General features: G+C 37.6%; 1 protein-coding gene across 4 annotated transcripts in view; it reads left to right on the top strand.

The window, feature by feature from the left end:
* The window catches only part of LOC110840498 (dipeptidase 1), a 254,454-nt gene that overhangs the window by 72,228 nt on the left and 166,395 nt on the right, over positions 1 to 15,831 (top strand). For all 4 annotated transcript variants that reach the window (XM_087353977.1, XM_087353974.1, XM_087353975.1 and 1 more), the window contains one exon: positions 9,145 to 9,312. In XM_087353977.1, the coding sequence (XP_087210103.1) occupies positions 9,294 to 9,312 (19 nt within the window). In that variant the 5' untranslated portion in view covers positions 9,145 to 9,293. The remainder of the gene's footprint in view (positions 1 to 9,144; positions 9,313 to 15,831) is intronic.

Genomic DNA, 15,831 nt, shown 5'->3' with positions numbered 1-15,831 from the left:
GTATGGACATCTTCGAAGACCAAACCAACTGATATATTCAACTGTTTTCGCAGTAAAGCCTATGGTACGTAATTTACCAAACTTTATTTTTCCTTGTGCACTAATTTCATTACACAAACATTTATCCTGGTTCTGTTTTTTGTTAAAAACCCACAAACATAAAAATCATACTCGGTTTTTAAACCTATATTATACTGTACTCTTTAAAACAAATTAAAATTCTGTTTTATCAACAATATCATATACAGCAGTGGCAGTTCAGAACAGTGATTGTAACAAAATAATTAATCTTATGCTACCAAGATTACAATGGGGAACGCATTGTGTCATTGTGCACGGGATGATTGCATGTGGTAAAGAAACACAACGTTGTTTTAGATTAAAATTGTTATACAGCGCTCTAACTGCTCCCTCGGGCGATACAATGGGTTTTCTAGTTATGAATACTCGTCTAGTTTTGTCAGATATATTCAGGCATTATACTCGTACATTATATATGTCTGTTTTAGCAACATTTTTCTCTGTAAATAGTTATTACAAAAGTAGGCTGTATAAAGGATTACAAATACGAATCGTTTTGTACCATAAAAAATTCCGTGGTGAAGTATTTAGTAGTTTTCGTATAATGATTATTCATGTCCTCTTTGGGGTCAATTCCTTTTTCCGCGTATCCTACAGTAGATACCACGCCATACATAATCCCCTGGCTTTCATCTGCATGTGGTTCCCTACTGCTTGCTTTCTCTGTAAAAATAGATAACAGATTTAAGTTTGATTTGAGGTATTCACGGCTGTGAGTCCAAGTCTTGTGGGTTTCAGAGGCCCTTACTGCCCCCGTCATCAGGGCAAATCATAAGACAGAAATCTTCCGATTTAAGTTTTTGTAATATCGGACACCTCTCGTGCTACCATATGTTCAGAAATATATTTTTAGACTTGTAATTATTACCATAAGATATTCGGTGCTCGGAAATGACTCAAACCGTGTTGAGACGAACTGACCAGTCACTCTGAGTGCCAGTGAATTAGTTCATGAATTGAATTTGGTATTATAATCTGAATGGAGTATAATTATGGTACCTTATAACGCTGTGTTAACGTTTAGGTGTTAACGAAGTCCGAATTAATAACATTTTTGAGTTGTTTTGCATTTTAAGATTTATTGGTTTCTCGAATGTAAATATTTTTATGATTTATAAGTTTTATCTGAATGACTGGATAGAAAATAAAATTGCAATAAGGGCCCCTGGTACCGCTTCTTGTATGTAACTCGTGATACAAATTTATTGACAGACGGTGGAAATATTCGCCATCTGCACTTTAAAACAGTTGTTTCAGATTACGGAATTAATGTGGCAACTGTTTTCAGCAGAATGGAATTAGTTAGTGATATCCAAAAATTGTTAACAGACGTTGACTGATAAAGCGTAATTTCCAGATGAAAGAGTACACTGAATTTTTCGAATGCCACGCGTGTTGATGATTCGGCAGATTTCTCGTGCACTCTTCTTATTTACTCATGCGAAATGACAGAAGCAGTAGTGGGTGGACGTACGGTGTCCTGACGGGAAAGACAGTGACTGGAGCTTTCGTTTCGAATTATGATACAGTTTGCATTTGCATCAGCTTTTGAATATTAATTCTGATTTTCATGTATGACATGCCAGCTTCTGCTTCAGATAATTCCATAGCAGTGTTGCATTGAAAATATGTGGAGTTAGAACTCTTTGTTTTGTGTCTGTATGTAGGCTATAAAACTAAAATGAGCTAATGATTTAATTAATATTTCCTGAAAATTCTGAGAGTAAAGAAAATAAAAGATACGTATTCGTATTTGATTTTTTTTAGAGAAGTAGAACATTAAATCAAGAAAAAGAAGAAACAAAATTGAAATTTTATAAAACAGTTTCAGGACTTTTATATAGAGGTGAAAACTGACTTGAAAGAACAAAACTGTCAGTGTAATTCATTCAGCGAAAATTAAATTTATAAGAAAGGAATATATTAATTTATACAAAATTAAAATTAAGATTCTAAGTATTTATCTGATAAATTAGACAACATATTGTAAAGAAGGATGGGTAACATAACTAAATAGATTGGAAAGTAACACTTCAGAAATTTGTTTTTCACTACTAAAACTGACTAGAAAAGACAGTCTTTGAAAATATTAATACGAAATTGGAGCAGGTCTGACAATAATCCTTCCCAGAGAAAATAATAACAAACATGTAACATTGATTCAGACTTTACGTTCATGAGCGTAAGTGGAGCATCTCTTCACCTACTTTCAGTATCGATCTCTAAGGAGTATTCCCTTCGCCTGCTTTGTGTCCTCCACCTAATCGATTTGTATCCCCTTCTCTGAACCGCGAGCCGATTTCAAATAACAACCAGAGAGGACCCGCCTTTGAAGGAGTCAGCCACTAGTACGATAGCCATGTTAATAAAGCTTGCATCTGCAAACGTAACTGTCTCGGTCACGAACCAGTGAATAACAGGTCGGCGACACCAGAGGAGCTCTCGTTCAGTGAACAAACAAATCAGTTACAAGAGTCAGCACTAGACCTAGGAATTTCAATAACCACCGTTCAGAGAACCTTTTGTAAGTTACTTAGCTTCAAATAGTACAAGCTGCAGAAAAGAGGTCAAATCGAAAAGGACTGTTTGCTATGATGTCATCGCTCAGACATTGCATGAGAATTACTCGCCAAATAAGGTTGCGGGCTGTGAAGAATTAGACACAGCTTTATAGGACCATGTTCCTGAACTTATTAAATTATTTCGTTCTTTTAGATCCTTAGTCTCATTAAACGTCTTGTCGTGTGTTTAAACTATCTCTTTCGTTTTCAAATAATCTGTTAATTTGCAACAGAATGAGATGATAAAGTTGCGTCATATTGTGATAAATATACATTTGTTTAAATCTTGTCAGTCTAATCACAATAAAATTCCTATTAAATATTAAAATATTATTATAATTAACATTTAAATATTAAAATATATTAAATGATGTTCTCTATCAAAATGTTCGATTTACATTAGATGATCTAATGTAAATCGAACATTTTAATATTTAATAGGAATTTTATTGTGATTAGACTGACAAGATTTAAACAAATTGCAACAGAATGTCAAATCTTTACTGTCTTTGTTTTCCGAATGGTTTACCTACATTTTTTCGTACTGTATTTGATGTTTATAAGTTTTTTAATTAGACACATATCGTATAGACCATAAGAATTAAATTTTGAGATTTCTCTACATGGAAGATGAAACAATGTATAGATTTCCTCGAAAGTGGCTATAATAATTTTCATCAGTTTTTATTTTTCTATGTTGGAGGTGAGACATGAATGGAAGTGAGAAGTAAAGGGGAGACTAATAAAAATGGTATCTTAATATGAATCTTAAGGAAACAGGTTGTGGGAGTAAATCGGGCTGCCTTATAATATCCGTTGATAGACTGCTGTGTTATTACCGCGATTGAATCTTTGGTCTCTAGTGCAAGATGATTAGTTCTGGTTAAAGAATGAACTATTTAATTATTCTTTGGTCTTGACCTGTTTAATTCTGATGCTTCTGACAAGAGGGCTCCAGTATCTCTTCCTATTCTCCTCCCATACACATGACTATTAATATTTACGTAGGGTAAATACTGATGTGTTTTAATTACGGTTCAAAACGGGCCAGAAGTTTTCCCTTGTGTTTACATATTCTCGTAACAAATGGAAAAATTGCTGACAACTTGAAACTCAAACAGAACATGCATATGTGGGGTGAAGTGGTGAAATTCTGTTTTCATCCCTTCGCTGTGTTGTCGATACACTGAATAATATTAAGGTTGAGCCTTTGTTGAATCGCGTTGTGGTAGTTCTTCTCGGCTTACTATGATTGTCGGGTAATAATTACATTTACAGTAGCATTATAATGTACGGGGATTACTTCTGTGAAATTAAAGCCATTCGTTTGAACAGTATTATGGTACTTCACTTTGACATGCTGAATTGATCCTGTCTTTAATATAAATTAGTTCCCTTTCTGTAAGGATTATAGTACATATCACGGAAATCCTAGGGGAAACTTATGGAAACGTGTTGAAAGGGAAACCCACGTTTTGCTTGGAATGAGTCAGTTATATATGTAGTCTATTGTCGTAGGTCTATAGCCTATAATGTCACAAACTATTTTAATGTTATTCATAAAGATTATATACAAAAATCTGAGGAAGCAGATGCATAATTATAATTGCAGTTAACGATAAGCATGAAGGGAATAGGATAGAATCTGTTTTGTTAAAATATCTATTTCCCTGGCAGAATATTAATTTCTTCCAGAAGATAATGTCGCCCTTTTGTTATAAACTATAAGCATACGTAAGCTTTTATCGTTCTAAGTGCAAATATAAATTTACCTGCAGTGTTATGCTATTTGTGTTTTATATATTATAAAGAGTATTTGCTTTCAAGACTGCGTTTTACCATGAATCTTATTCTTGTATTCATGAATATTTCACTGAATGCTGAGATGCTTCCTTGTTACTCAATCGAAGGAAATGTGATGTATGACCCTTTGTAAATAAGCCGGTGAAGGTTTTTATTTATTTTTATTGGCTACATAATACAAATAAATACATTATTGGCTTGCTGCAATACATATTCAAGTTGCTATCCATAAAACTGGTACTGGAAAACGCAATATTTAGATGTGAAACATAATCGTATTAGTGTTAAAAACACGCTGATTTAAAACCATAACCACGCTTTGATGACACACCAACAATTGAGGACTACAAATATACAACCAATTACCTCAAAATAACAACCTTTCTGATTGTGATATCACACTCTTACAGTTTCGATAACTGAATTGGAATTGTAAATTATGTACAATGTATCACAGCAACCATTTCATTTTTGTATGTAACCTAACGAATTTTCTGGTGGAAAAATCTGAAGTTTCGACATTTGTATATACCAGTTTTGCATGAACTACTTCATCAATTTCCAGTCCTCAACTATTAGCTCTCTTAATTCGTAATTTGTCTTTTGTTTTCTTGGCTGTTTTATTTCGGAATCTGTTAATACGTTAATGTTTCGGGCATTTTAATAACATTTCTCGGATCTAGGACCGGTTTCTCGCAAAGGTCCCTACGTATAGGTCTATGTAGGAAAAAGCAGCACAGATGAAAATATACATAATTTAAGTCCTCTGTAGTATTTGAACCCGCCATGCCAATGTTTAAAATGTTGCAATTCCTTACTCTCTGTGGCCAAATATAAGACTGGACGTCTTCATTTTTACTATAGGCGTTCGAAGTGGCTCCTCAAGTATTTCCGTAACATCGGTAATACGAAATTATCCCCTAGACAAGCCAGAATACATTTTAGTGTTTAAATTTTACGCGAAATTTGATCTGAAGATAAATTGAGCGACACAAATTGTTGCAACTGCGGTCGGACAGTGTGTAATATGCTTCGTCAGGCTACATGAGGCAGTGTGTCATCTGTAATGACTGCTTGCTCACCATCGTTTTGGAGTAACCACTGGGTTTTGTAGGTGGTAATGATGTGCCAGCAGGAAGTGGGGCTGGTGCACCTCTGATAATTGATCCCCGGGCTCTTCCCGTCTCGGTAGCTAGCAAAATTACCCAGGCGAATAGCCCGACCGCTGTGAAGAAGCTCATATTTACACATCACAAAAGGGCGTTTGTGTCGTTTCTAGGCTATTTAATGACTGCGGCGACTTCAGAGTTTCATTATTCTCGAAGAGAGGCTGGTTATGTACGGCCCAGGCTGTCAAACATTTTTGCTAACTGCCGAAATGACAGTAAAGATAATTCCGTGGAGAGCAATACTTCATAAGTTAATAGTTTCATATCTTGGCAAGAAATTCCCCGACTTTCGTGGAACGCGAAACCGTTGTCCTATCCTAAGAATTGAGACCACAACCTTTTACATTATTTCTTTAAGGCCGATTTTAATATTATCCTCCAATCTCTTCCTAGACCCTTACTTCAGGCTGAGTTGAATCTGCTCTTATTGTTATTGTGAATGAAATTTTCATTTTACTATTGTTCCCAGGTACTGTAAATGACCTTTGTCGTATTTTCGAAGGATGCCACCTGTATATTATGGTTTTGTCCTGTATTCTGGTGAAAGTTATGAATATAGGCCTATAATCCCGATAATATTAAGCAGGCTTTTAGGTTCCCAAGGCGATGAATATAAAGATGGTTATATTCTGGATTGTAACGCTGTGTAGTCTAGTAGAAATTTACCAACGTTTCGGAGGTACTTGCTGCCTCCATCGCCCTAATGTTAGAGACAGTAAGGATCTTGTACCAGACTACACGGTGCAAAAACCCAGAAGACAACCGTCTTCATACTTTAATATTACCTCCTTCTACGATGATTTCTCACAAGCGTTTCTTCTGTTGAATTTTCCCGGCCAAACTTGCATATTCATTTCTCACCTCGCCCATAGCTTCAGTAAAGCATAAGCCGCAGAAACGCAGATGAAGCGATTGTGCTCAGTTTGTCGAAATCTTGGAGCCAGCTCACAGGATTAGGGGCCAGATCCGGTATAAAGGGAGAAGCATGAAGAGATAGGGTTTGGGGGCGGAGGGTTGAACTAAGAGCCGTGGAGCCTGTGCTATTAAAACGAATGAGGTTCTTCCATCACCCCATATTTTAAACATTTCCCTTGAGTCTGGAGGGATATGAACCATAGACCATACATTATCCCGTCTGAACCCCCTCTCCTGCATTGCTATTACCACGGACTGTTACCCTCGCGTCCGCTGTGGCCATAACGAAGCATTTTTTCGCTTCATAAAAAGGAGAATTATATTAATTCTTCGGTATTCTACAGTTATAGGCCTACCCCATGCAACAGTGGAGATAAATTGATTTGTTGAATTGTTCCCACTTGCGCTAAGGAGTTATTCCTTAGGCTGTGGTTTCGCCTTAAATGTCTTCCTGTTGACGGTGGTAGCTTTAAAATACCAGCCCATCCGCACAGCAAGTCAAATAAGCAAGAAATTGAATTTTAATGAACACAAATATGTGACACACTTTTAATTATAAAAATTTTTATTGTTGGAACTTAACACTCACAAAACTGAAATTATATCTTTCACTTATGAGACCAACAGTTTCTATTGGTGGCCACGTTCAGACAGACCTACGGTGTCACAGTCCAGAAGACCACAGATGATTTCAGCCCGGGGAGAACTTCATGCCTCAGATATATTTTCTATATTCTAATATGTAAACCATCTCGACTTTTCACTGTGATCTTTTATGGCCGTGGATGTAGGTAACGCCAACCGAAGTGCCTATCCAGACGACCCCTAAGTAGGATAAGGTGTTAGGGTAGTTTCCCCAATATTCGTCTAGAATGGCTTAGGAAACAAATTTTCATTCACAAATCCCAATTTCAATCTGATTCTTCCCTCCCTCCTCCCAGCAACTAAGCTAACCTGCTCTGTGCTTTTGCTCCTCTGCAATTTGACGAGAGACATCTTGTTCTACTGGGCGGCTGGCTTTAATAGCAGCCCCTGCATACAGACCGCACGTCGGGCGTCAATACGCCTTTTGAGAAAAATTACAGGGACGGTAAACAAGCTCTTGTTTCTGCTTTCTTAGTTACCGTAAGTTAAAGCAGTTTAATAAATGACTGTCTGCCTACTTTTTAGCCGGAAAACTTTAAGAAAACTTTTTGGATACCAAGAAATACAAGGGAGGTTAATATTAAAACGTTTCTTTAAAAAAAATACTGCTTGAATGTGTATGACTAAGGGTCGTTACCCATCGGATAGCAACCGCTGTTATCGTACAATCACATCATTTACCTCTCACTCATCTTCCAGCATCAAATCTTCTTACGGCTTCTTCGTGTTCCTCATAGATATTCACCCCCTCCACAGACTTTCGCCATGAAGAAGGCAACTGCAGCGCTCCCGAAAGCCTAAGTTACACGTGTACATTTGAGTAAGCAGATTCAAATGACGTAAAGGAAAATATTTATTTTCATGTGCTTCTGGAAAAGTTTGTTATGAATGTATTTCTCTACGTTCTTTCTTCCATTTCTACTTAGGCACTGCAATGCATATATCTGCTTCAAAAAATGTAGGTATGGATGATTATTCTGTCCTTCTTTCACTAGTCTCTTTCTATTGAAGACTATCATGAACGGAGGGAAAAGTCTCAAGTCTTCAATTTCTTTCGATTTACTTTCTCCTTCAAGTTAGCTCTACACGAAATCTCTTTCAAATAATTTTTATCTTTTCCGCCTGAGTTCTTTCTCCTCCTGTCACAAAAATTGTTAGGCGTCGAAGAGTATTTGCATATTGGCGCTACGAGTTTCTGCATCATAAAGCCATTTAACTGCGTAGTTCGGAAGGTAAATGGCACTGTAATTATGGATGATGGATTAAGGGAGTGGAAGGACATAAATGTGCCTTGCATTAAAGTAATATCTTAAAATCTCTAGACAGGCCAAATAAAATAACAAACAGCCGCAGTGTAATAATAATTGTCAACTTGGTGTTTAGACCGAGGTTCGAAACCGAAAGCTCTCAAACGGGAAACGAATACCACTTCAGCTTAATATTTCTTTTCCGAAGCATCTGAACGGTAAAGAATAAATTTGGGGCGATGGGAAACGGTGTGACATTGACCCCGAAAACCAGAATGACGGAAACTGAGATCAAGGTGTATTATATAGGATTTGTATTTGTGGTGTTCTGTCTGACGACAGGTCCATATGAACAGGATCCTTCCATCCTTTTCTCGGACTGGGACCTGTTCATATACGTTCTTGGCAGATGATCCAGAAGTGGTTTGCCATTGCCTTCTTCTGTGTGTGAATGGAGTAATTGTTGGGATGCCACGGAGAAACCGGGGAAGCCCCGGAGGAAAACTCCGTGTTGCCTGGTTCTATTAGTGGGGTCTTATGGTTACGGTAGTAAACTCGTTTTTATAAAATACGTGAATGTATTGATTAGCTGAGCGACTACTAGATTCTTAAGAAAGGCTTTGCTGCGTGAAATGACTTAGTCGTTATCTAGTTGGTTTAATTCTCAATTTGATCTGAAACACGCTGAATACTTTTAACATTTTTTCGCCTTTCCTCTTGCAGTCCGAAAAATTGCGAGTACCTTCAAGATGTCGCGATATAAATACACCAAGCGACACGTCACGTCTGTTGACGGAACACTCGAAACAAGCCGCTTGGTGAAACAGGAGACTGGAAACTGGGGAAATTAGAGCCGGGAGACACGTGGCTGCATGAAGACAGAGAATGAAGGTAAGTGAGGCAGAAAATCCGAATTTTACAAGTAAAAAAGAATGATTTGTGTCTGTTCATTCGCATGTGACATGAGCGATACGAGAACCGTAACTGATAGAGCCCTGGACGGCAACGAGCAGCGGGAAATAACGCCTCGTTAGACACGGGAAACCTCCCGTCCTTTCTTGGTTCTAGGCAGCGGTATTTTTGCTATTGTCCTTCGGCACAACAGTATCGTGGTATGCTGAGGTCCATAAAGCTTCATGCATTATGCACCTCGACTTTAAATAAGGCTTCACGCTGCAGCCCCTATTCCTGGGGAAGAGTCTTCGGTATCCACTGGATAGAAGATTGTAGATCTGTAATGGTTCTGAACATGGTGCTCTAGAAACATTTCTCAGCTTCCATGGGGCGCGACACGTAACAAGCTTATGAATGATTAAAAGAAAACTCATTTTCGTTTATCCTGTAAGACCTGTGAACCCTTTATCAGGTTAAGAATATAGATCGGATACCCCATATACTGTAGGTTTTTTATACGTTTTCTTTCCCTATAGAAGCATAGAAGTTTTTAATTTAAGATTTTTTCTTAATATTTGTTACCAGCTAGATTCTTATAGATTTCGTATCATTTATTCACAACGAAAGCCTGTCTCTTGGAGATAGATATATTCTCAGAAGCGAACTGAGAAATTGTATTTGTGCATTTCTTGTTCTTATGTCAATAACCATTGTTCTCTTCTAAAAGATAAGCTCGATTTGGATACACTGTCAGATGAATAGATTAGAACAAGATTGTGGACAGGCGGTGTCTTGCATTGTCTGCATAACTACTTTCATTGTGGTTACAAGCCAAATATGAGTTGTGGGTTGAAGTAACGCGTGTGCATCGGCCATCAGTGAGCGGGTGACGCAGAGAATCGATACTTGAGAACAAACGTTCAACATCTCCCTTCATCTCTTCTCTATAATTCAGCAATCAGAAAAAGAAAATATTGTCTGCGTTTTGCATTACGTTTTGCCTCTACCTCACATTCCTTCTTAATTACTGTTCGAAACAGCGCGTATCTGTGGAATATAAACAAAAATAATTAAGAAAATAATGTACAAAATAGATTCACAAATATGGACGTATTAACTAAATATCAAATAGTAAAAAATAAATAAAGATGTGCTTCTGAGGTAATCATATTGTGTCTCTTCGCAAGCTTCTCAAGAAACTTGCTTCCAAATAAAGCAATAATTTTAAGCAGTATAGCCCACCACATGCTCACATTTTGTCTTCTCGAAATTCTGAAGTGATTCTGATTAAATTTTGTGTTGGGATCTATGTTAAGATTTTTAGTCTATTCCTGCTTTCAACCTCTCCAGAATAATTTCTAATTTAAATGAAGTAAAAATTGAGCTTTATTTATCTTCTGAGAAATAGATTAATGGAAATGTAAAGCGCTGGTTTATTAGAGTCGTCTGCTGATGCCGTCAAACAAGAAGACGAAACGGAAGTAGCTGATAGAACATAAAGTTTGTAGAAAGAGCGGAAATAATAAGAGGACGGAAATAGGAAATGATACGAACAGAAAACGTGAGCAGTAAGAAATAAACTAATCAAATGGAGGAGCCGAAGAGCCTGCCATGTCGCTGCGAACTGCACAGTCGTCATCTGTGACCTGGGGCCGTGTGTCACTGCGTGTGTAATATTCTAACGGAATATTTCAGACTTCATGCGACGTCTCGGAGGTGATGCATACGAAGTATTCGTAAATATTGGCTTGTCCCTGCTCATAAACAGAACTGTGCTTTACCTCTATTTGATGTTCATGAAACAGCGTCTCACCCAAAGGGCATGTGACCCCTGCAGCTGCTGTTACTACTACTACTACTACTACTACTACTACTATCATTACCACCGCCACCACCATCGCTGCCTTCTATTTTGCGATGCTGTATGAACTTGCAGGTGGACAGCAACGTTTCCAAGGAACGTACTGTTTTCGGCTTCTGAAGATGAAGGCAATATGTCCCTCCGAAACGTTGACACCCATCTACAATTCAATACAGTATTTTAACCTAGAAGACCATTAATGGCATCTTCACAGCTAAACGCATAGATCATCATAGGCCTATACATCTTTCTGGTTTTAGTGTGACTTGGGTTAAATAATGATTGATATTGGCTTATTTGTAACATACACAAAACACATAAAACTTATGCCTTCATCAGTGTCGTGTTGGCTCTGTATCAGTGTATGGAGTACCACTAAAGTAAGACAGGATACTTTTTATTAGCCATGTTTCAAATTGTTAGCCAGCAAAAGACGGTTAACGTGAACGCTAAGTCCGTTATGTGTAAGTTTAAACTCGGTTTAGAATATTTATGTTGCGTATTTGATTTCCCTTGTTGCACAGTAGTGGGTAAAAATGAGGTGAGTTAAGGAAAGTTCTGTTGGTGTTTGTGAATAAATTATTTTCATTTTAAGTTACCGTAAGCTGATTTCTCGAAAAATCTGTTTCGGATAGCTATCTTTAACACGAATTCCAATTATAATAATTAGAACTCTGTTAAATGCAGGAACTTTAAACTCCTGGACTTTTTATTAGGTTTTAATTCAATTAAAAACACGGGTTTGATATTTAATTAGCTCTCAGTTTCAGGACTTCCCATGAACACTGAGGTCCAAACTCGCGTAGGAACTGCAGAAAAGCATCCCGAACCACAACCTTACGAGTGGTTCTCATGGCACTGGATGAGAAATGGGAATAGCTAATCGATTTCCAAAGGCAGTCTGAACCAGCAGCTGAGTTGACATTAACTCGGATAACATACGCTTACTTAGAGGGTCAGACTTCATGATCAATTTCCAGCAACTTGAAGTCCGTGCTATATTTCTACCCTTTAGCGGCGAAGTATTTCGGTCAGCTTTTGTAAAAAATGTAAGCCTTCCTAAAAAGCTGGAATAAATCATCATTATAAAGATTCATTAAACAAACCAATAAACAGTGTACAATATATACAACTAGAAGCCCTGGGAAGAATGATTGATATGGTATATTTAAATTTTTACAGTGTAAATCAAAGCGGGATTTCCTAAGTGGCATGATCATGTCAAGTTTCGTAACAATTCGCCAGCTGGTTCCAAATCTATTGGAAGGCACACACGGGCACTTCGATAGTCTGTCGTCGTTGTCATCAACTGTAAGGACCAAGTTTTATTAGGCTATTCCGGCCACAAGATTTGTAATCATTGCGTCCTTTTATCATTTACAGTTCTCCCTTATCTAGTTTTTCTCTGACACTGACAAAAATCTTCTTTGCATCAATTTCTCCAATTGTAATTGATGTAACCAATATGGTTGGTAGTGAACAGCTGTTTTTACATTCAATTCTTCTCTTACAGCCTGATGTAGAAACTTAGAACGCTTTTTAGTTGACATACATACCAATTGTTTGGAGTTGGGGGTTTGACAGTGGTGAAGATGTCGAAGTTAGTCGAACGTACAGGGCAGAAGATGGAGGCAGTATGTTCCTCCGAAACGTTGGTGATGCCTGATTGCAATTCGGCACGACTACGAAACTCAGAAAACCTACGTCGACATCTCTCCTGTTGTTTAATTACAATATTACATGCTTATCTATATATCAATATAAATGTACTAATTTCTTTATAAAATTTTGTTTAAAGTAATGGCTGTACACAACACATCTCTCTACCAATACCTAAGCTAACTACAGACGCACTTCTTGTGATTATATCTCCCCCCCCCCCCCCGGGTTGTTAAATGATAAATCTCTCTTAAATAAACTCGCGTCTTGGTTTTTGTTTGGTTTTATAGTCTCTGCTTTACTTCGATCAAAAATATATTTTTAAATAGTTAACGATGAAATTACCGCAAAGAAAATTTCTCCCGATTGCAGGGACTAAGACACAGATCTCACCAAACTGCCTCCTCAGATCATTAAGGGTGATGAACTACAGCTGCAACTTAAATCCTGACTATTTTGGGACGTTCTTTTTATTTATTTGAATTACTTTCGGAATTTTAGGCGTTTTCCATATTGAGTTCCTTCAAAGTTTAGATATACCCCATATCACTTCTAACACAATCTCAATTTATCATCGACGTCATCAGCATTATTCCCCAAGGGTTGTCATCTATCACCGTCAACTCAAGGGTAAAGGTGCGGAAGACATTATTCGGCGTTGAAAGGATTGGCACCAAGTAATGGTAAGAGTTTGTTTATACTTCAACTCTCACAACAGGCATAAAAATAGAAGCTTTTATAGGAGGTGAAATACCATTCTGGAGAAAGCGAGACTTAGTGAGTTCTTTGCACGAAACACATAAAATGACGTTATTTGGAATAGGGAGTAGGAAATGGTATCGATCCGCTTTTAATAAACGAATTCCAACAAATTTAGTATTTGGTCTTACATTGAAAGTTATTGAGTTGATTACTTTTGATAAATATTGGTAAAATATAGATTTTAATCGAGGCCCATTGTACGACCCTTGTCAAAGAATCTGAAGTGTTTCTTGCATTCACATTCAGGGAACGTCGAGTATTTTGTCCACCGTGTGCTGAACCACTTAACCCTATCTCATGTCAAAGCTGGAATCAACGAGTCTTTATATTCACGTTCGATATGTATCTTGGGCTCAGCAGCAAAATTTATTGCTTATTTTAAGTCCTTAGCGGTATCAAGTTGACTCGATAAATTACCCTTAGCTTCGATTAGAAATTTAGGTCCGGAGACTAACTACCTTGTCTGAGATTTTCCTGGATTTCCTCAGTCACTGCAGTTAAATGGCGTGGTAGTGCCATTACCGATTTTTAAAAATCACTTTCAATTCATCGTTCATTAATAATTTCTTTATGTGTCTCTGTAAAATTTGAGCTACTAAGCTAATAACAACATTGTTAATCAGACCACAAACAAAAGAATAAATAAAGTGCCGGTGGTTGAAGCCCCTGTTTATCTCTCCACTTTCCTCCTATACTGTACCATTTGATCCCTATTAAGAGTTTAGACGAACTAAGGCCTTGTATTGCGGTTTCTGGTAGAGAACCCTCGAGCAGCCGTCGCCAGTTGCAAACCCAATGCTAATCACATTGTGGGACCTATCCCACTCCCAGGTTTCGGGATACACACTGGAAATTTGCCAGTTATAAGAGCCCGTCGAGTAAGCAAATCGGGTGAGGCTACTCCTACTCCTGTTGGAAGTCTTCAAACAATTTCCAACCGAGAGAGATGTGCGTCGTTGGATAGACCCCAAGCCTTCAGATGAGTTATTAGGCTTGTTCGAGGACAAGAGACAGTCTCGTTTTGTACGTTCTGCAAGATGTAACGATGCAGTGGTAATGCGATAGGTGGGCTTACTAGTACTAAATTATTGCGAAACGCACATGTGCCATGGAAACAAAGAATTTTCCGTTTTTAATGAGCTTGGAACGCAGTTTCATACATTGAGAGAATAACGCAAGCTGCAAACTTCTGGAAAAAGTCCCTAGGAAATATTTGAATGTATGAAGTATGTGTGTGCGTGCACTCTGTATATGACAGGGAATTTGGTAATTTATTCAGGTCACTTAGTATTGCCAGATAAATGAAAATGGGGAATGCGAACAGAATTTAGGTGATGGAAACATATTAGAAAGCGGTCACTTGGAAACAGCAAAATTAGTGGCCAATACAGATGGAAATTTGGGAAATATTTTGGGATGAAGGATTGTAGTAGAAATATTTCACATGTGTCCAGTGACGTTTTGTCTTAGTGGAAGATTTTAAAACCGGGTTATGTACTCACGAAGTCAGATACGTCATTCTTGCTTTGAACAGTTCAATTGTTACTGGTTGCTCTTTGCTGTTCTCGGCCTGTTCCTATTACGTGGTGGAAAGCAACTAATGGATGTTACATCATCGCCTGCATTGCTGTTGCCTTCGCTGTACAATAAGCGTGCGCTGGGTATACGCAATAATGGATTTGAATGTGGAGAATTTCATGCGCCATTGTTGGCAGGTCAGACAACAAACTCTCCCCAAGATCGCAAGCATTCCCTCGAGATATTGCGGTGTGTGGTCTGAAGTGAACTTGAATCGTGCCTTATTGTAAGCCACTGCGAAGATTTACTGCTATAGGCACAAACAATGGTTTTTGGTAATGTATTCGTATCAAGACAGTCTTGCTATATAATTTCAGGTTATGCAGAGAAGTGAATATGAGTGTTGAAGTTATGTGTGAATTTGCTGTGGTGTTCAGTTTCGAATCTTTTTTTTTATATATATATTGGCTATAGGATATTCTGCACTTATACCATGTAACGTTTACAAAGTAAAGTCGTGCTTTATAAAGATTACTTAAGAAAAGCTAAACATAAGATGCAGTTTTCTGATATTTTCAAGTACAGAGAGCCTCTTTAATACTTCGTTGTAATGTCGGGATTTAAAATTGTAACATTAAAGAATTATTCCTGGTAAAATGTAAAGTGTTTCTGTATATCACGTCTTGTAACATTACCGGACCTACAAAATATACAAG

This window comes from Zootermopsis nevadensis, unplaced genomic scaffold (assembly GCF_977971745.1).
Source record: "Zootermopsis nevadensis isolate Lab colony 2312 unplaced genomic scaffold, Znev_1.0 Znev_ptg000022l, whole genome shotgun sequence".
Taxonomy (NCBI): domain Eukaryota; kingdom Metazoa; phylum Arthropoda; class Insecta; order Blattodea; family Termopsidae; genus Zootermopsis; species Zootermopsis nevadensis.
The sequence above is the reverse complement of the archived record's forward strand: the minus strand, read 5'-3'. Positions and strand labels throughout refer to the sequence as shown.